The sequence below is a fragment of the Plecotus auritus genome, assembly GCF_963455305.1.
Source record: "Plecotus auritus genome assembly, chromosome: 7".
In the NCBI taxonomy this organism is placed as follows: domain Eukaryota; kingdom Metazoa; phylum Chordata; class Mammalia; order Chiroptera; family Vespertilionidae; genus Plecotus; species Plecotus auritus.
Window position 1 is genome coordinate 40,345,123 of NC_137774.1, and position 20,906 is coordinate 40,366,028.

Genomic DNA, 20,906 nt, shown 5'->3' on the forward strand with positions numbered 1-20,906 from the left:
GTATTCAACATGGTCGTTCCTTTTCTCATTGTGTAAAGAAACCCAGTTTTCTTTTGTTTATTTGGATTGAATTACCCAGACAGTATGGTAACTCCTTTGTTTGCTGTTGGTTCAGTGATCGTCTCAGCTTCCAGTAAAAGAGAATCACTGGAGCAGTCTGTAGAAGTGTTCCTCCCTCAGGAGCTGCATCGGATGCTTCTTGTGTACCACTTCAGAATCTGACATAATTTTTATTCCAGCCAGTTCTGCACAGATTCAACCATCTTCACATAGATACAACTTTGACAGCATTACCTCAGGCCTGCTCTACCTGCTTCTTTTGTCCTGCCATTCCTACCATAGGGTTTCTCTGATTCCCTGGAGTAGAATATCATGGGAAGTCAGCTTAACACTCATACACACACAACCTGAAAGTGTAGGGTTGTTAATTTATCTTTATTGTATTACAAAAGTATTATAGACGTTCCCGTTCCCTTTTTTTTCCCCATTGACCCCTTTTAGTCCACACTATTGTCTGTGTCCATGGGTTATGCATATAAATTATTTGGTTAATCTCTTCCCATCCACCTTAAATAACAGATGCTGAGAGATGTTTATAAACATATAAAGATGCTTCTCCTGTTTTCACGTAGGTGGATGGTCCTATCATGCATTTCATCAAGCCTTATTCACTCCTGGTGGTGGCCAACTCAATAAGCCACCCCATGATTGGTTCTCCCTTCTTCCTTATTTACCGCCACTATCTGTCACTTCTCCCATAAGATAATATTCCCAAATAAACTACTAGCAAATAAGATTTTATCCCAGTCTCCGCTTTTTGGGCAACCCAAGCTATGACAGAATCTAAAGATCTCTAAACCAGGAGAGCCCAAAATTGTGAGTGTGGGAAGCAAAAATTCTGTGAGTATATTATTTGATCTGATAATGACAGAAATTGGTCCTGCTACCACATCCCTTAATTCCCAGACTCATGAATCATGAGTATGGGGGAAAGAGCATCATATATGGGTTCCTGGTTCAAAGTATATACCATCCTATATAATAAAAGAGTAATATGCAAATTAACCATCACTCTGTTACACTCGCAAAGCCACGCCCACCAGCCAATCAGGAGTGAGTATGCAAATTAACCCAACCAAGATGGCTGCAGCCACAGAGAGAGCAGGAGGGAGGCTTGGGTTTCCCGGGGGATGGAGGAAGCCAAGTTTTCCGCACACCCTGGCTGGCCCAGGCCTCCACTCCAGGCTACAAAGTTTCAATTATAGAAGATAAATAAATCCCAACAAAAATGGTGGCAGCCACGGAGCTGGAGAGAGCAGGAGGCTAGGGTTGCCCCCGGTGATGGAGGAAGCCAAGCTTTCCACACACCCTGGCTGGCCCAGGCCTCCACTCCAGGCTACAAAGTTTCAATTATAGAAGATAAATAAATCCCAACAAAAATGGCGGCAGCCACGGAGCTAGAGAGAGCAGGAGGCTAGGGTTGCCCCAGTGATGGAGAAAGCCAAGCTTTTGCAGCCCTGGCCTGCCTTGGCCTCTGCTTACGGCTACAAAGTTTCAATTATGGAAGATAAATAAATTCCAACAGAAATGGCTGCCACCACGGAGCGAGCAGAAGGCTTAGCTCCGCTCCAGGCTACAAAGTTTCAATTGTAGAAGATAAATAAATCCCAGATACCAGGGCCTCCGCTTGGGTCACCGGGGGGCGTGGCCGACCTGCAAACCACCACAGGCCCCTCGCCCAGGCCGCCCCACGCCCCAAGGGAACCACCACCCTGATCCGGGACACCTTTCAGGGCAAACCAGCTGGCCCCCACCCGTGCACCAGGCCTCTATCCTATCTAATCCTATCTAATAAAAGAAAATATGCAAATTGACCGTCACTCCAACACACAAGATGGCTGCCCCCATGTGTCAAAGATCCTGCCCCCATGTGGACACAAGATGGCCACCACAAGGTGGCCAGCAGGGAAGGGCAGTTGGGAGGGACCAGGCCTGCAGGGGAGGGCAGTTAGGGGTGACCAGGCCGGCAGAAGAGGGAAGTTGGGGGTGACCAGGCCTGCAGGGAAGGGCAGTTCGGGGGGACCCAGGCCTGCAGGGGAGAACAGTTGGAGGGGACCAGGCCTGTAGGGGAGGGCAGTTAGGGGTGACCAGGCCTGTATGGGAGGGCAGTTAGGGGCAAACGGGCTGGCAGGGGAGCAGTTATGCATCAATCAGGCTGGCAGGGGAGTGGTTAGGGGGTGATCAGGCTGGCAGGCAGAAGTGGTTAGGGGCAATCAGGAAGGCAGGCAGGTGAGCAGTTGGGAACCAGCAGTACTGGATTGTGAGAGGGATGTCCGACTGCCCATTTAACGGGCAGTCGGACATCCCTCGTGGGGTCCCAGATTGGAGAGGGTGAAGGCTGGGCTGAGGGACACCACCCCCCCCCCCATGCACAAATTTCATGCACCGGGCCTCTAGTATTCTATAGGACTTTACACCAATCTTTCTGGATGAAATCTCCCAGCTGTCACCATAACTGAACCTTTGTATAGGCAGTAGCTGTAAAGCTAGAAAAGAACATGCTATCATCCTCTGCATCCTCCTTTCATGATCCATCCATCTTGATTGTACTTGGTTGATTCATAGAACAGTGAGCAACAGAGATTTAATGAATGAGGGCAGAAAGAGAATGCACGGAGGAAAGGCCAGAGTGCAGATATGTTTCAGAAGAACAAGGCTGGGGAAATAGAGAATTAAGGAAATTATGCACATATATAGACATTAGAGGCCCGATGCACAAAATTCATGCAAGGGGCTCGGCCCTCACAACTCCGGCTTCATCTGGAAGGTTGTCCGGAAGGATGTCCAGAAGGTTGTTCGGCTGTCCATTCTAATTAGCATATTATGCTTTTATTACTATAGATAACAAGAAATGTGCAAGATTTTAATGAACAAATTTATAAAACTTTACTAAAAGACTAAGAGAAGATCTAAATAAATAGACATGAAATACTCCTTAATGGGAAGATTTACTATTAAAACTTTGTCCACTCTCCCCAGTGTAATTTATAAATTTGATGCAATCCTAATCAAAATTCAGCAGGACTTTTTTTATTAAATTTATTGGGGTAATGGTTAATAGGATTACATGGGTTTTGAGGTGTACAATTCTGATACATCATCTGTATATTGCATTGTGTGCCCATCACCCAAAATCAAATCTTTCTTTCATCATTGGATAAAGAAGATGTGCTACGAATGTGTAATGGAAAACTACTCAGCCATAAGAAAAGATGAAATACTGCCATTTGTGACATGGATGGATTTTGGGACTATCATGCTAAGCAAATTAAGTCAGACAGAAAAAGTTAAGAAACAGATGACTTTACTCATATGTGGGATATAAAACTGAAAGCAACAAATGAACAAATGAAAAACAAACAAACAAAAATTCATAGATACAGACAACAGTATGGTGGTTACCAGAGGGAGGGGAAGAGGGGTAGTAAAGGGTAAAGGGGGTTAAATATATGGTGTCCAACAGGATTTTTTAGAACAGACATAGAGGAGACATATCTGTAAGAATCCCTAAAAAATCAATCAAAAAGTGTTTAAAATAGACTTATGCTTGTACATTTGATTTTATAATAAACATGGTATTTCAAATCAATATGAAAATGATATACTATTCAAGATATGGTGTTGAAATAATTAGGGAAAGAAAAAGAAAGTTAAACCTCTATGTTTGCAATCTACATAAAGGTAACTTCTAAATGGATGAAAAAAATATCCTCAGGTGAGGATTCACAAGAAATAAATGAATGAAAAAGCAAAATATATAAAATAGGATTACAAAAAATATTAAAAATACATTAAAAACTTTAGCATAAAAAAACTGTTTAAATATTTTCCGTATCATTTCCAGTGGTTCCAGTATCCCTTATTGAATAGTCTCTCTTTTCCACTGATTTCAGATGCTATCTTTATCACTAAGTTCTCTATATACTTGAGGCTACTTTCCTCCTTTAAATTCTATTCTATTGATCTATTCATAAACCAGTACCATATTTTTCATGAACAAATATATTTTAATACATGCTGTTTTAAAATGTCTGTCATTTCTTTGAACTCTTTCCTTCAAATGATGGTGCCTAATTCCCCTCTTCTTAAATGTGGTCAATACTTAAAAGATTCACTTCTCACAAATAGACTGTAGTACACTGATGTGACTTCCGAGGCTAGATCATAAAAAGGATAGCTTCCACCTGGGTAACTATGAGATTACTCACCCTAAGGAAGCCAGCTACCATGTCATGAGGACTACTCAAGCAGCCCTTTGTAAAGGTCCACATAGTAAGAAACAGGCCTCCTGCCAACAGAAAGCACCCCCTTGGCAGTCATTTGCATCAGCCACCTTGGAAGTGGGTCCTGTTAGAGACCACATGCCAGAACTGCCCAGTCAAGTTACTCCTGAAATGCTGGCCCACTGAAAGTGTGAGAAGAATAAATACTTATTGTTTTAAGCCACTAATTTGGGGGTGTGGGGATAATTGGCTAGGCAGCAATAGATAATATATTTAAGGCTTTATAATATACAATAAAACTATTGTCTATTGTTCTTTTTGGAGTTTTCTTGGCAATTCTTTTTTTTTTACACAACCTTTATTATCAGCTTGGCGTGTGTGTGTGTGTGTGTGTGTGTGTGTGTGTGTACATAGAGAAATTACATGCTACAAATTGATTTGAGTAAAAACATCTTTTATTTCTATACAAGAAAATTATTTATTTTTTCATTTGTCCAAGTCTTTTATTCTGTACTTCATTAAAGTTTTATTCATATATTTTCCATATTTATCATTTAGTCTTAATTAGTATTGAAATTTTTTCTATTTTAAATGGTATTTTTATTCATTTTACACTCTAATGTTTGTGGGTCACTTAAATACTATCTACTAATGATTTATGCATATTAAGTTTATTAAATTATCTCATTTTTGCAGTAGTTTCTCAGATGATTTTCTTAGGTTTTCCATGTATACAATTATATCATCTGCCAGTAGCAAAAATTCTTACATCTCAATTTTTTTATCTAAAGTATTCTCTGGGCCCCAGATTACAAATGCCATAAATTCAGAGATTTTTGTTACTTTGTTGTCTCCAGCACTTGAAATACTGCTTGGCACAGAGTATGTGCTCACTAAATAAGTGAAGTAATTAAATAAACTGCATAGATTAGCAGCTCCAGTAATGTTTAGTAACAGTACTAATAGTGGGCACCCTTGTCATCTTGTTCCTGACTTTAGTGGGAATGTCTCTATATTTCCCCATTAAGTTTGATGTTGGATTTGGGGCTAACTCAATAGTATTATCTCATGTTAAAAAAGTATCTATTTCCATTATATTGAACATTTTTATCTGAAATGGTTATTGAATTTTAGCAAATGTGTTTTTTATGAAAGACAGTAAAATTATTTTTCAAAAACTCTTTACACATTTGAAAGCATTTAAATATTTTAGTTCAACAACTGAAATACAGAAAAGCAATAGCTATAAAACTGTGCAGGTGCTAATTTAAACAATAACAGAAAAGTGCTTTAAGTTACAGTATTTAAACTTCACTATTTAAATTTCATTCATTACATTGGTATAATATCTCATCTCAGTATCTACAATTTTGACAAATGCTTGAAAAGTTTTTTGTTCAGAAACAGATGCTGGTCTGACAGAAACACATTTGAAAATATTCTTTTTCTGGTCATAGTTTCCAACACACCTATGAACTCGGCCTCTAATCAGTCTTGGAAGTTCACGATCCTGTTTTTAAAAAGATAAATATCAATAGTCATCTATTACTTCATCTAAATTTCAACTGTTTGAAACTATATGAGCAACTAAATATGAAACACCCAAAATGCTACAACTCTCTTACCTGATTTAGGGCCCCACTGCTGACAAAACCATGACAGCTGGGCATGTATGAGTGCCCTATCACAGAGGAAAGACCTTTACTTGGGTAGGGCTTCTTACAAGCTAGCAAACTGCTACTCCTTAAAAGACTGACTAATTCTCAATATAATGGCACATGAATTATTCACTTCTATAAGACTGCCAGAGTTCTACTTTCAGTTGATGGCAGAAAGGTAGTTCATACCAACTCTCCAGCTAAGAGCAACTGGAATAGCTGGATGAAATACTTAAAAATCTCCTCGTAGATTTCAGAGAGATACCAAGACAATGAGGAATTACAGACTCTATCTGGGAAAGGAGAGGAGTCCAGAATGGGGCCTGATATTTGGGGATGCTTTCCCCTTGAGGTATCTGTCGATTAAGACAATGAGAGTCTAAGAAACTGAGCAGAGCTTTTGACAGGCTCATAGGCTAGGAGGAAAAAAAGTAGAATCAGAGGCTCATAAGAAAAAGAGATTCTGGTAACCACACCCATCCCACCCCAGGCTTAGGATTGGGAACCAAAAGGGCTATGCCTTAATGGGACTAACAAACCAGAAAAAAAAATCATCCAGCATCAAAGCCTCTTGATCATGAGTAAATTTAAACTATTCTGGGATTGCTTTCACTAAATTGTCATAAAAAGCATTAATTATAAGGAAAGATGTTGATTATTGCTAAAGGAGCCATATTAAAGTGAAGAATTTCTATTCCTCAAAAGCCACCATTAAAAGTTAAAAAGCAAACCATGAAATATGAGAAAATATTTGCAATATACACAATGGACAAAGAACTTGTACCAAGAATAGTATCTTTTTTAAATCTCCTATAAATCAGTAACAAAAAGACAAATAACTCAACAGAAAAAAAGAACATGAGCCCTAGCTGATTTGGCTCAGTAGAGCATCAGCCTGCGGACCAAAGGGTCCCCGGGTTCGATTCCAGTCAAGAACAGGCTCCTCCCTGGCCCGGGGCCTGGTCAGGGTGCATGCAGGAGGCAGCTCATCAATGTGTTTCTCTCACACTGATGCATATCTGTCTTTCCCTCTCTCATCCACTCTCCCTAAATATCAATGGAAAAATATCCTCAGATGAGGATTAACAACATCAACAAAAAAAGAAAGAAAAAAACATGAGGCCTGAACAGGCTTTACAAAAGAAGATATCTAAATGGCCAGTAAGTATATAAGATGCTCTACTTCACTAGTCACTGGAAACTGTAGAGAAATGCACTAAACACTCACTAGAACAGCTAAAATAAAGAAGACTGGCATATTAAGTGTTGAAAAGAATGAAAGAAACTACACTCACCTACACTGATTGTGAGTGTATAAATTGGCACAACCCTTTGAAAAATTCTTTAGCAGTAACTACTGTATTAGACTACACACATGCACTATGATGCAGCAATTTTACTCCTAGGTATATACCCAACAGAAATGCATGCATATGCACAAGAGACGTATACAAAAATGTTCATAGAGCATTACCCATAATAGCAAGAAATCTGGAAATAACCCAGATGCCCATCAATGGTAGGATGGAAAACTAAACCGTGGTATATTCAGACAACAGAACATTGTACATCCTATCTAATAAAAGAGTAATATGCAAATTGACCATCACTCCAACACACAAGATGGCTGCCCCCATGTGGTCAAAGATGGCTGCCCCCATATGGACACAAGATGGCCACCACAACATGGCCAGCAGGGGAGGGCAGTTGGGAGGGACCAGGCCTATAAGGGAGGGCAGTTGTGGGTGATCAGGCCAGCAGGGGAGGGCAGTTGGGAGGGACCAGGCCTGCAGGAGAGGGCAGTTAGGGGCAAACAGACTGGCAGGGAAACAGTTAGGCATCAATCAGGCTGGCAGGGGAGTGGTTAGGGGGTGATCAGGCTGGCAGGTAGAAGTGGTTAGGGGCAATCAGGAAGGCAGGCAGGCGAGCAGTTGGGAGCCAGCAGTCCTGGATTGGAGAGGGTGCAGGTGGGGCTGAGGGTCACACACCCCTGTGCACGAATTTTGTGCACCAGGCCTCTAATATAAATATTAATAAATGAACTATAGCTACATACAAAAATAAAGATGAATCTTACATTGTGTTCCATGAGAGAAATCAGACATAAAATAAAACATACCATATGATACTATTTGTATAAAGCTTTAAAAGAGGTGGAATTAATTTATAATATTAAAAGTTAGGAGACAGGAGGTAGTGAACAGGAGGAAGCACAAGGATGCATGGAGTAATCGCAATGTTCTATTTCTTAACCTGGTAATGTTCACTTTGTGACACATCACAGAATTGTACAGTTATGAGTTGTGCACTTTGTTGTATAAAGTTTTTTATTTTAAAAAGTCATAAGACTAGAGAATAATAAACACTCAGGATATTTTAGAAATTAATAACCTGACAACTACTTTTTCTTGATCATCTACTATGTGTCAGAAATGCTATACACTCATGTGTCATTATCTAATCTCCAAAACAACCTTTCAAAGTAAAAATTTGTCTTCTCATTTTACAGATAAAACACCTGAAGCTCAGAAAGTTTAAGTAGCTTACTCAAGGTCATAAAGCTAGTAAATGGTGAAATAAAAACTAGAATCCATGTCTGATTTCAGAATTAGTCAATTTCAGAATTAATGCCAAACTCACAAAGTATGTAAGTCATATAAGGCCTCCAGACTTCCTTTGTTACCCCATTCTTCATCAATAAGCCTCTTCCTTATATTCCAGTCCACTATTTGCCTTCCCCCAACCTCAGGACTATTACTCTTACCCCCATCACTTACTAACTCTACACTCTGATAACTATAAACTACTTGCAGTTTCCTATACAATCCAGGCTCTCTCTTAGCTTCTTGTCTTTGAATATGCTGCTCTCTCAATTTAGTGTGCTTTCCTTCCTACCTCTCCTCTCCCCCAAACACACATTGGTTATTTAGTCCTTAAATATCTAAAATAAGGTTACTACATTCTTCAAATTTTTTCCTGATCTTCCTACCCACTTTTATAGCACCCTGCACATACCTCTAGCATACCACTTAACATACCACAATGTAACATTTATATAACCGTCTTTTACTGAGATTATAATCTCTTTGAAAGAGCCATTTACCATTCATATTCCAATTTGTATCTGTTGCATCTAGCACAGGGCCAGGCACATAGTAGGCTCTCCATATTAGTTCAACAAATAATCTTAAAATCATAACTAAAACCAAACAAAATGTTGAAAGTACAACTAAAGTGTTAACATCATTTCTACTGCAATGGAATTACAGTCTACATTTGTATGTTTTGTTGGCATAGGCTTTGCAAAGAATACTCAAATACTCACTATTTCATAAAATACACAAGGCAGAGTATTTTTCCCATCTCTCATAAGAAAAGTCTTTGAATAATATGGTCCAGGTGTAACAGCTGAATCGAGAACACCTACGTAACAAGAAAGAATAAAGGGGGAATAATTGATGGTAAAATGCAAATGAAATTTAACAAAGAGAAGTTGATATTTAAATAACTATTCCCATACCAACTCTCTCACAGTTTTATTTATACAGTAATAAAGAAGACATTTAAAGAGGAAAGGATATTTTTGAAACTGTTTTATTCTAAGGGAAAGAAAATTTCTGGCCTTCTCCAACTTAGGAAGAGGTTATATGCCAAAGTTCATGCAACTGACAATAGCTGGCCATCTGAACCTTTTTCTTAGAATGTATTCTATAGAGTGGTTAAATCCCCAGATCAGTCTACTACATTATAATAATGAAATACACATATATAACTAATAAGCATCGTGGTTTAATGAAAAAAATAAACATTGAATTAGAATCAAAAGGCATGCATTTGAGTCCCAGTTCTTCAGCTTACTAAATTGAGCAAATTGTTTTAAACTCTTTCAAATTTGTCTCATCATCTATAAAATGCAAATAATAATTGTTTATCTCAAGAAAGTATCAAATGAGAGCATTATTTATTCCTTTAACAGCCACTTTCTGAAAATTGAGAGTGAACATTTGTTATTTTGAGGTCAGCCTCCATTTCCCCTATTAATAATACCTAGCTTTTCCTTTAGAAAACCTCTCCTATGCCATTCTTAGCCATATAATTTGAATGGAATTTGTCCCCAACCCCAGATGCAGGAGTGAGTTGAGATGGACTTAAACTAATTAGTGTATCCCATTCCCCAGCTTCAGAGTACAGACAGGGTTTTGGTGATGGACTTGTTACCAGTCAGGAAATTATATGCAAGGGGTCATATGCTAGCTTCTGGAAAAGAGCAACCAAAGTAAATCATCGAAGAATGTGACACTGTGGTATAAGGATGGGTGGTATAAACAACTTTGATAAGCATCTTAATGCCAAAAGTAAAGAGTCAGAAGCTGCTGAACAGGCCACAGTTGGAGCTCCAAGATAAAGACAATATTATGGCAGGACAGAAAATGGCTAAATCCAAAAACATAATACTGGATGAAAATGCAAGCTGTGTATTTTAAAACACAAAAAGCAATTAAAAGTCCACATAAATTTATGAAATCAGATTATATAGTAATATTATAAAAGCATGGACAGGAAAGATACCACAGTGATTATTTCTAAAGAAGAAGAAAAATAGATAGGAGTTTCAAATCTATAACATGGGAATGTGGGTATTCTCTATATTTTTCTGTATGTTTAGAATATTTCATAATTTAAATTAAATTTTTATTTTACTTAAACTATTGAAAGAAGAATGTTCTGAATCTCTACTTTTACTTGTTTATCTCTTTATTCTAGGTAAAATCAAATTCTAGAAACACTCTATAAAACTCTTCCCCTTTTAAATATTAATTTAGAAAACATTAATTATAGGGTGTTCATATCAGTAAAGGGTTCTTTACAAATGTTCTTTCAGAGTATTTAAAATATGGTTTAATTTATACACAAAATTACTACTAGATTTAGTCACGTATAGTAGAAATAACACTAGATTGAGAATAAGGAACTTAGATCCTAAATCCATTTTTGCTGTTGACTAGCTTTGTGATTTTAGTCAAGTCTATTTGCCCCATTTCCTCACAAACTTCAAGGGTTGAATTAGATTACTTGTAATAATCTTTTCAGTTTTAACATTATGAATCAGAAGAATACTACATAAATAACCAAATATATCTAAAGTCACAAATCAATGACAGACCCAGGAACTGAAAAAAATCCTCATTAACTAAAATCTCCTTTTGCAAAATGTTTTTTCTTTAAGATCTCCTAGGTATTCCTATTGACATTGAACACTATTATCTAATAGTATTACTTAAATATTTTTGAAGTATTATACCTACCCAATATTTCAAAAAGAAGTACAGTTTTGGGGGCACGTTCACACCAGTACTTCATGCTTTCAATAACTGCTGATATAATTCTTAAAGAATTATCTTTTTCCTTAAGTTTTAACTGATACAATGAGGCATCCTTTTGAAAACATAAAATGAAAGCATTAGAAAAACATTTCATATTTTCCATCATACTCTTTCACTTTCTTTGTAAGGATTCTAGGTATTTATAATAGGCACATGTATAAAATATGTAAAAGAACTATTGAAAGTTTTAATACAGTTACTCCCATAAATTAAAGGCATCATTAGCACTTTATAGGAGGAGAAACTAGGATACACTTGGAGACAATCAAGAAGAGAATTATTTATATGGGCATCTATTGATTCATTCATTTGTTGAATATTTTTTAAATATTGTGTACCAAACGTGTGATAAATATAGGTGAAAAGAACACAATTCCTTTCCTTAATGTTCTCATACTCTAGGAGGGGAATCATTCATTCATTCGCTCACTCAAAAAGTACATATTGGTACTACTATGTGCCAAACATAACTATTGAGGACACAACAGTGAACAAAACAGACAATATATACCCTCATAGATTTTGACATCCAGTGGGAAATTCAGAAAATAAACAATAAATATATAATAGAATGTCAGGAATTAATATATCTTATACATTTGAAAAACAGGATAAAAGACTAAAAATAGACAGATAATTATTTTAAATAGGTTGTTGAGTGAGGACTGTGGGAATAGCAAGTGTTAAGGCCCTGAGATAGGATGTGTTTGCCATTTTTAAAGATCAACTAAGAATACAATGTGTTAAGATACAAATTTTCAGGGGATGGTGGTGGCACTTTCCTTTGTAAGGGCAAGGCATATCTAAGAACACTTGAAGGAACATTGTTTTCCAACTATAATTACCTTTCCTCCCTCTCCCCCTCTTAACTAAGGTATGAATGTCTCCTATGGAGGAGTACTGCCATAATGAGCCACTTTTATTAAGGTCACTATGTCGTATCATTCTTATGTACAAGGAAACCTAAGGTTGAGAACCACTATGAAACATGCTATTTTAGTCAGATTTCCAGGAGGGAAAGAGAATTTACCTCAGATGGCTTACTGAAAAGACTGCTCACAGACATGTGGGCAAAACAAACCTAAGGCACTTAAACACTCAAAAACTAACAACAATACAAAACTTCTACCACTCCTAGGCTGAAAGGACAAGGGGAGGAAATAAAATTAACAAACCTGTGAAAGCTAGACTCATGAAGGGGCTATATGATGCAGGGACACAGCTACTACCTGTGACACTACATTTAAGCAGGGAGGGCATAGAAAAACCCAACCTCTCTCCTCACCCTTTGATGTCCTGCCCAGTGACTCCCACTGGCTGACCCCTAACAGAAGTCAGCTAAGGGATCCTAGGATGATGCACTATGTAGTACAATTCAGCCTTCCACAGCACAGAGAAGGACAGAGGGTAAACAATCCATTGGGCCAGGGGGCAAGGGAGGGAAGATAGCAAACCAGCTACTACCGGTAGTATAGACATTTGCAAAGAACAGTAACAGTAAAGAATGGAAACAGGAAGTAAGGCTGAAGGAAGTACAGATATAGGAAGAACATAAGCCAAAGCAGAGTCATATTATCGTGTATATTATGTTTAGAGAATTGTGAATATCTGAAAATGGCAAGTGCATTGGAGAATTAGTGGAATATGAAACATGAGGTCAGAGGTAAAATAAAGCCAGATTATAGAGCAAAGGTCAGCAAACTATAGCTTGTAGTCCATATATAACCTGCTGTGTTTTTGTAAATTTTTATTGGAACATGCCACACTCATCCATTTATGTATTGTCTATGGCTGCTTTTAAGCTACAATGGCAGGGTTGATTGGTACAGCTGAGTAGTTGCAAGAGAGACCATATGGCCCATAAGCCAACAATATTTACCCTCTGGTCCTTTACAGAAAAAGTTTGCTGACCCTTGTTACTTCGAGGGGAGCTTAGAGAACTTATGCAAGCAATAGATACACTGTCATCATCTCAATTATTAGTACACAGTGAAATTCAGAACCCAGTAGGACACTCTAAAGCAACTATGAAAAGGAGCAGCCATTCACAACCTCTACGGAAATATTTTAGAAACTAACATTCATTCACTCCAACTGACCTGCATGCCATGGGATTGATTTCAAATGTTCTTATCTCTGTAATTTTCTAAATACTTATTTATCTCATTTTTTACATGTAAATACAAAATGTAAATAAGTCATATTTAAAAGATTACCTTGAGAGCGTTTTCTTCTGGAATATCACCTAACATTTTTTTCTTGAATTGATTTTGTTGGATATTGGGCTTAAATGCCTGTAATGTACTGTTTTTTTCTAGACCTCTCATTGTGGAGCCAGGTATTTTTGAAGAATGTGTTTGTCTGAGTACTTCACATTCTCTTTGGTGAGATAAGTTAGGAAGTTGAGATACTCCTAACTGTTTCTGTTGTTGCACTCCCAAACTCACTGGAGAAGAATTTATTCCTTCATTTGCCGCTAGGTTTGTTCTTTTGCATTGAGGCCTAAAATCACTTCTATCCCAAGTTTTGAAGCTGGTATTTTTGTTGCCATCTCTGTAGCTGTAATAGTTTTTTCAAAATTAATATTAGTTGTTGTTTCCATTTACATTTTCTTAATTTAAAAATTAATAATTAATTCTTATTTCTGAACTAGAGGCCCAGTGCACAGATTTGTACACCAGTGGGGTCCCTCGGGCCGGCCGGCTAGGGAGAGACCACGGGAGGTTGGCCAGCCAGGGATGGACCGCGGGAGGGCGTGTCCGGCCCATCTCACCCAGTCCCGATCGGCTGAACCCCAGCAGCAAGCTAACCTACCAGTAAGAGTGTCTGCCCCCTGATGGTCAGTGCACATCATAGCGACAGGTCAAACGGTCAAACGAATGGTTGGACACTTAGCATATTAGGCTTTTATTATATAGGATTGGGTGACTGTCCAGATTACAATTTGTTACCTAATTCTCTGTCTAATGCCTATCACAATAGACTTTCTCCTAGCACCTGCAGCTGAAACTATGCCTCCAAAAACCATCTCCAAACCATTAATAGGCCTAGTTTCAAGCCCTAGTCTTGAAGAAAGTAACTGAATGGTCCTGAGGAAATTAGCATGATAATAAAATCAAAACTCATTATTTAAAAGTGAAAATATTGTTTTGATGTATTTATTAACAACTTTATTAAGTTTCCCCTTTTTAAAAATATTATATATTTAATAAAAGTCAGGGTAATATTAACTTCATAAGCTTGTTGTCAAAATTAAAATAGCATATCGAAGCACTAAACAATTACTAATATATGTTTGATGCTTTTTTTCCAATACTTTGTTCCCCAAATTATTTCCTCCAGTAGTTGCCACTTACCCAAGAATACTAAAATCCAACTTAAAAAGTAATCCATGTCCCTTTTTCTATTCATTTTTTCACAATATTTAGGCACTGAAGTTAATCCTTATGTCAATGACCATCATCCTTGATGTCCTCATTTCTTGAGCTCTACCACTGCAGATGCATATGAGTTTCAGTCTCCATCTTTCTTTCTTATTCCATTCTATTTACCTTACTAGGTAGGATAAGATTGGGCATTCTATTTGGTTCTCAATTTCTAAATATATCCAATATTAAGACACAGTTATTTCTGACTTTTTGCCTATTTTCAATTAGATCACTAATGATCCATAGAAAAAATCATAAATTCATAGTGATAAATATTGGGAGAAATTTCATTACAACATGAAGAAATCTTTGGAAATATAATCACTGCCAAATTTACCTAAAGTCTTTTTAACTTTTTTTATAAAATGTAGCTAATATTGCTATAGTTGTTGTTAAGCATAGAAATTTCCTAAATGTAATTCTGAGAAAGGAGGAAAAGATAAAGAAGAGAGGGAGAGGAGAAGGAATAAAAAAAGGAAGAAATCTGCCGAAACCGGTTTGGTTCAGTGGATAGAGCGTCGGCCTGCGGACTGAAGGGTCCCAGGTTCGATTCCGGTCAGGGGTACGTACCTTGGTTGCGGGCACATCCCCAGTAGGGGGTGTGCAGGAGGCAGCTGATCGATGTTTCTCTCTCATCGATGTTTCTAGCTCTCTATCCCTCTCCTCTCCCTTCCTCTCTGTAAAAAATTAATAAAATATATTTTTTTTTAAAAAAAAAAGGAAGAAATCTTAAGTAGACTCACCTCCAACCACTCTTGCTCCTTTCAGTGTTTGGTTGAATAGACTTAGACATAGAATCTTGACTTCTCAAAGGATGAGAAACTGAATGTGGTATTTGCCTTTCAAGGAAACATATCTTATTAAATATTAATAGTTTGTTTCCAAATTTAAAAATGTAAAATATACATAGAAGAATAACATCAGTCAGTAACAGACACACATTCATTGATGTATATGTTTCCACATACCCTGTGTTGTTTGTTTTCGTTAAAGGAGGCAACTCTGGATTCATTGCTTCCCAGGCCCAATCTCAAAAGATATAACAGAGAAAAAGTAAAATAGGTAGCATTTTAAAAAAAATAATTCATACTTATTTGACAGTTGAAAGCTTGAAGAAAAGAACTTAAAGATATGGACTTGTTCTTCAATAGCACTTTGTTGAAGAATCTCTCACAGCATGCCTTATTAATTTTTATAGATGTCTTTCTCCCCCACTGTATTTTATGCAAAAGCAACAGGTTTATCTGTATCTTTTGCGCAATCAATCCCAGTATAGTACCTTGTACTGTGTAACATGAATTCAATGTAATCAATGTTTCTTAAACTTTTTTATTCCAACCCACAGCAAAAAACACATCATAACTCAGAACATATGTATGTGTGGTGTGCATGTGTGGGTGTGGTGGGGGAAGAAAGAACATAAAATTTCACCAATTCTTATTCTTACTATGTGTGATACACTCTGGTATTTCCTATTCTACTCTACTCTCTTCTATTTCTTTTTTTTTTTTTAAGGTTGATTGTTTCCCAACCAATCTTTCAAAATTTCAAAAACACTGATCTAGTCTTCTCTCTTACCTAATATAAGAATCTTCTATCTCTGACAGTTATCCTGGTCAGAGCCTGTAGAGTTCAGTATTTTAGGAGGATACAAATTTCTCTATGGAGCAGCTCAAACTGTTGTTAATATAAGGTCAACATTATGCTACTTATAAAAATATTTTAACTGGTGGATAATTTTTTATTTTTGTTAATCCTCACCCAAGAATATTTTTCCATTAATTTTTAGAGAGAATGGAAGGGAGGGGGAGAGACAGAAGCATCGATGTGAGAGAGAGACATCTATTGGTTGCCTCCCACACACACCCTGACTGGGCCTGGGGATCGAGCCTGCAATCAAGGTACATGCCTTTGACCAGGAATCAAACCAGAGATACTTCAGTCTACAGGCCAATGCTCTATCTGCTGAGCCAAACCAGCTAGGGTCAGAATTTTTTAAAAGGCAGAGAATAACCAGACAAATGCCCATTTATGCATATTCATGTAAATATTTTATCCATAAAAATTGGAAAATATGAAATTCTTCAAATTCCTCAAATGTTAATATAAATTTAGAAGTAGATTAAGGTCTATGGTTGAACACTGGGTAAAATTAACAATACAAGTATTGAGAAAGAGAGAGACTGATTGATCTTAAAATTCTAGTTGCATAAGTCTATTATTTTTTAAGAAAAATGTAAACGTATATAACCAGCATGCACCAAGTATATTTCAGAATGTCTTTCTGTCCATGCCTTCTTTCCGAAGATAAGTAAAAAGTCAGTAAAGTTTAAGACCTCCCAGGGTCTAGAATTTGAATCAAGAGATACAGGAGATCAGTATGGGCTCTGAGAACTAGAATTAAAAGGTTATGTTAGACCCGAAGACAAGGAAGCATCGATCAGACTGTCAAACCTTAGAGGGAAGGTAGGGGAGGGTGGGGGTAAAGGGGAGAGATCAACCAAAGGACTTGTATGCATGCATATAAGCCTAACCAGTGGTCACAGACAACAGGGGGTGGGGGCATGCGTGGGGAGGGGTTTGGGATGGGAATGGGGGGATGAGGACAAATATGTGATACCTTAATCAATAAAGAAATTTAAAAAAATAAAAATAAAAAAATAAAAGGTTATGTTAATTCTCAGCAAGGGCAATTTAGTTAATGTACTTGTTGAAACTATAAGGAAACCAACAAAATAAAGATAAAATAAAGATAAAAATACTATAAGAGAAAAAAAGACTGCAGCTAAACACTAGAAATTCCTGGGCTTCTACCCTTCCTAAGGTCTATTTTTTCCAATTTTTCCTGTATTCCCATGCACATTTTATTCTTGAGGCAATTTGAGTTTCTTCATTCGTTAGCACCACATGTCTAAACCACAATATCCATATTATCATGAAAAAGAAAATAAAATTATTTACAATATAGGTTACCATTTCATTAAAACAAAGGCTCCAGATCTAAGATACTCCATTTAAAATCCTAAGCCACCCTTGTAGACAAGGAAACTCAAACTACAGTACTGGAATGTTCAGAAAGAGCCAAGTAATCCCTATATTTGGATAATGGAAAGAAGAAAAACATAAAATAGAAATGGTAATTTTCTATAATGCTAGTTCTTATTTTCTAAAAGTTTGCAACTAGCCCTAAATGGTTTGGCTCAGTGGATAGAGCGTCAGCCTGCGGACTGAAGGGTCACAGGTTCGATTCCAGTCAGGGGCATGTACCTTGGTTGCGGGTACATCCCCAGTGGGGAGTGTGCAGGAGGCAGCTGATCGATGTTTCTCTCTCATTGATGTTTCTAACTCTCTATCCCTGTCCCTTCCTCTCTGTAAAAAATCAATAAAATTATAAAATAAAAGTTTGCAACTTATTTTCTTACCTGTTGGTAGAGGAGGGAAATCATAACTGTCAGAAGTAGTACTGATACCTGGATCATTTTTAAGTGGATTGGAAGTTAATGGCTGTCTAGTCCTCTTTTTCTGATTGAACAAAGGTACAGGCAAACAGCCTAAATTGAATGTTCCAATAAATTAGTATATAATAGGAAAATATATCTAGTTATAGAATACTTTGTCTACTTCTATATGTTAATTGTATATTTATTATAAACATATTTTATACCTTTGATTGGTTCTTACATTCTTTTTAAGATCCTAAATAGCCTCATTTGTTTCTCTAAAATCTCCTAATTTTAAATTTTATTTTCAATTACAGCTTACATTCAACTCTAGTAGTTTCAGGTATCAGTGTGCAGCATAGTAGTTAGACAATCATATATTTTATCCAGTAATCCTCCTGATATTTCAAGTACCCAGCTGGCACCATACATAGTAATTAAAATATTATTGACTATATTCCCTATACTGTACTTTACATCCCTGTGACTGTTTTGTAACTACCAATTGGTACTTCTTAATCCCTTCACCTTTTTACCTGGTTCCCCCAAACTCCCTTTCCTCTGGCAACCATCAGTCAGTTCTCTGAAGCTATTAGTCTGCTTCTATTTTGTAAAAATTCCTTTCTTGTTCTAGGTTAACACTGCCTTATTTCCTCTTGTTTAGAAGAAATTCCCATCTCCTCCCTCACCCTCCCACCCCCAACCCTTTCCAAATCTACTTTTTGTTTTCCTTATTTCCCACCTATGCTTGCCTATTACCATATCAACTAGAAGGGACCTTTCAAGTACAAAAGGGGTAAGGGAGAACCAGACATTAACCCATGTTTTCAAAAACCCTAACCACTCTTTGGACTATGGATTTTATTTCAATAGATTTAGTCTGGAAGCCAAAACTCTGAACTTTTAACAAGCACTCCAGGTATCTGTAATGCATATTTTCTGTGGATTATTTTGACAATGCCTTAGAGCAGGGGTGGGAAAACTTTTTGACTCGAGGGCCACAATGGGTTCTTAAACTGGACCAGAGGGCCGGAACAAAAGCATGGATGGAGTGTTTATGTGAATTAATATAAATTCAAAGTAAAGGAGCGGAGGGGAGAGCAAGAGAACCCTCCGCTCTTTCGGCTCCGCGGGCCGGATAGAACAGCTGAACGGGCCGTAGTTTGCCCACGGCTGCCTTAGAGTGATAATATCCAATCCAAATGAGAACAAACACTATCCCCCACACCCTCCATATAAAAGACCTGGGATCTCAAGTCAAGCCAAAAGTCAGAATTTATAAGTAAAACTAAAAGATATCTCAGAGGAAAATAGGTCCTAAAAGTTTGCACACTACCACAGGGGGAGAACCTAGATACAACCCAAGCTTCCTCAATCTCAATTTACATATTTTGTCGCTGTACCATACTCTAGCTGGTCCATCAAAACTTATACTACAGGAGAATACAGACTCTGTGATAACTCATGAAATTATATGGGCTCTGGCATCAGACTTCCTGGGTTTGGATACAACTTCAAAGAAGGGTTGAATTACATACAACTTTAAAGTATAAACTTGGGCAATTTTCTTAAACTCATTATGCCAATAGGACATACTGAGAGGCGGGATGATGCAATGATTAAGAGTATGAACTCTAGAGCCGGATTTCAAGGTTCAAAACCTGGTTCTGCCACTTCCTAAGTGACTTTTTAACAACCTCTTTGTGCCTTAGTTTCTCACCTGGAAAACAAGGATGATAATGCCCATCTCAAATGATTGGTGTAAGGATTAAATATTTTACTACATATAACTAAATGTCTAGAAATACAGTACATTCACAATAAATAATAGCTATTGTTATCTTCATTGTCCATTATCATCATTTCCCTGGTTCTCTTCATTCTTATCCTCTAACTAATAAATCGGGAAGCAGAAATGGTAAGAAACACTTTTAGGGAGACAACAGTGCTTCTGGAAATACTTTAAATAAGTCATAAATACAAATAAAAACAGAACTCAAGCATTAGGGTTTGTAGGAAGATCACAAAATAAATCCAGGGAAGTATGATTTTACTACCACTTCTGCCACTAAATGTTTTGCCTTAAATTATTTTATTTCCTTGGACCTAAATAGTAAAGAGGCTAGACTACAAGTTCATTTTTTTAAATTCCTCCAATATGCTCCATCTATAAATTACACAAGCTTTACATGGTATATACAAAATATAGAAAATTTTAAAATAAAAATTGTTCATACCTGCCGTACTTCGGGTTGAATTTTCATTTAGGTTTCTCTTCATTTCCGTCAATATCAAAGTCTATACCTTTTTCTTTAGCCCATGAAGTTATTGGACTAAACCTTCAAAGAAAGAGATTTATAACTCATACCGTATCAACAACAAAATCAAATTCTTAGCCTAATAATTACTGAAACTAAGGTTTAAAACTATAGTTTCAAACCTGATCATGTTAACACTTTATGGAGTCTTTCATTTCTAAAAATTAACAACATAAACTGTTTTCTCAACTCTGTTCTAAATAAGCTAGGAGTAGGGTGATTATAACCTTGCTTCCTAAATGTAGCAATTTCACACAGTCTATGTAATTTATTTTAGAACTAATGACCCAAAATGAGAATAATTCTGAACCAGGTCTGATAGAGCAAAATGGGCAATAACACTGGCCAGCGCTATGCTTGTAAGGCCAGGCAGGAAGCATCTACCACTGACCTGG

General features: G+C 37.1%; 1 protein-coding gene across 4 annotated transcripts; it reads right to left on the bottom strand.

Annotated features, from left to right (window-relative positions):
• Positions 1–5,601: 5,601 nt before the first annotated feature.
• Positions 5,602–20,473, bottom strand: SPATA22 (spermatogenesis associated 22; the record flags this gene model as incomplete). Of its 4 annotated transcripts, none has more annotated exons than XM_080679623.1 (8): positions 5,602–5,793; positions 9,267–9,364; positions 11,248–11,377; positions 13,542–13,884; positions 15,497–15,592; positions 15,722–15,782; positions 18,224–18,304; positions 20,431–20,473. In XM_080679623.1, 8 exons carry the CDS (start codon positions 20,471–20,473, stop codon positions 5,602–5,604), a joined length of 1,044 nt encoding a protein of 347 aa, XP_080535749.1. The 4 variants fall into 4 exon arrangements, with proteins under 4 accessions (XP_080535749.1, XP_080535748.1, XP_080535747.1 ...); XM_080679622.1 differs by having other exon boundaries at positions 13,542–13,878; positions 18,176–18,304; XM_080679621.1 differs by having other exon boundaries at positions 18,176–18,304.
• Positions 20,474–20,906: the final 433 nt, after the last annotated feature.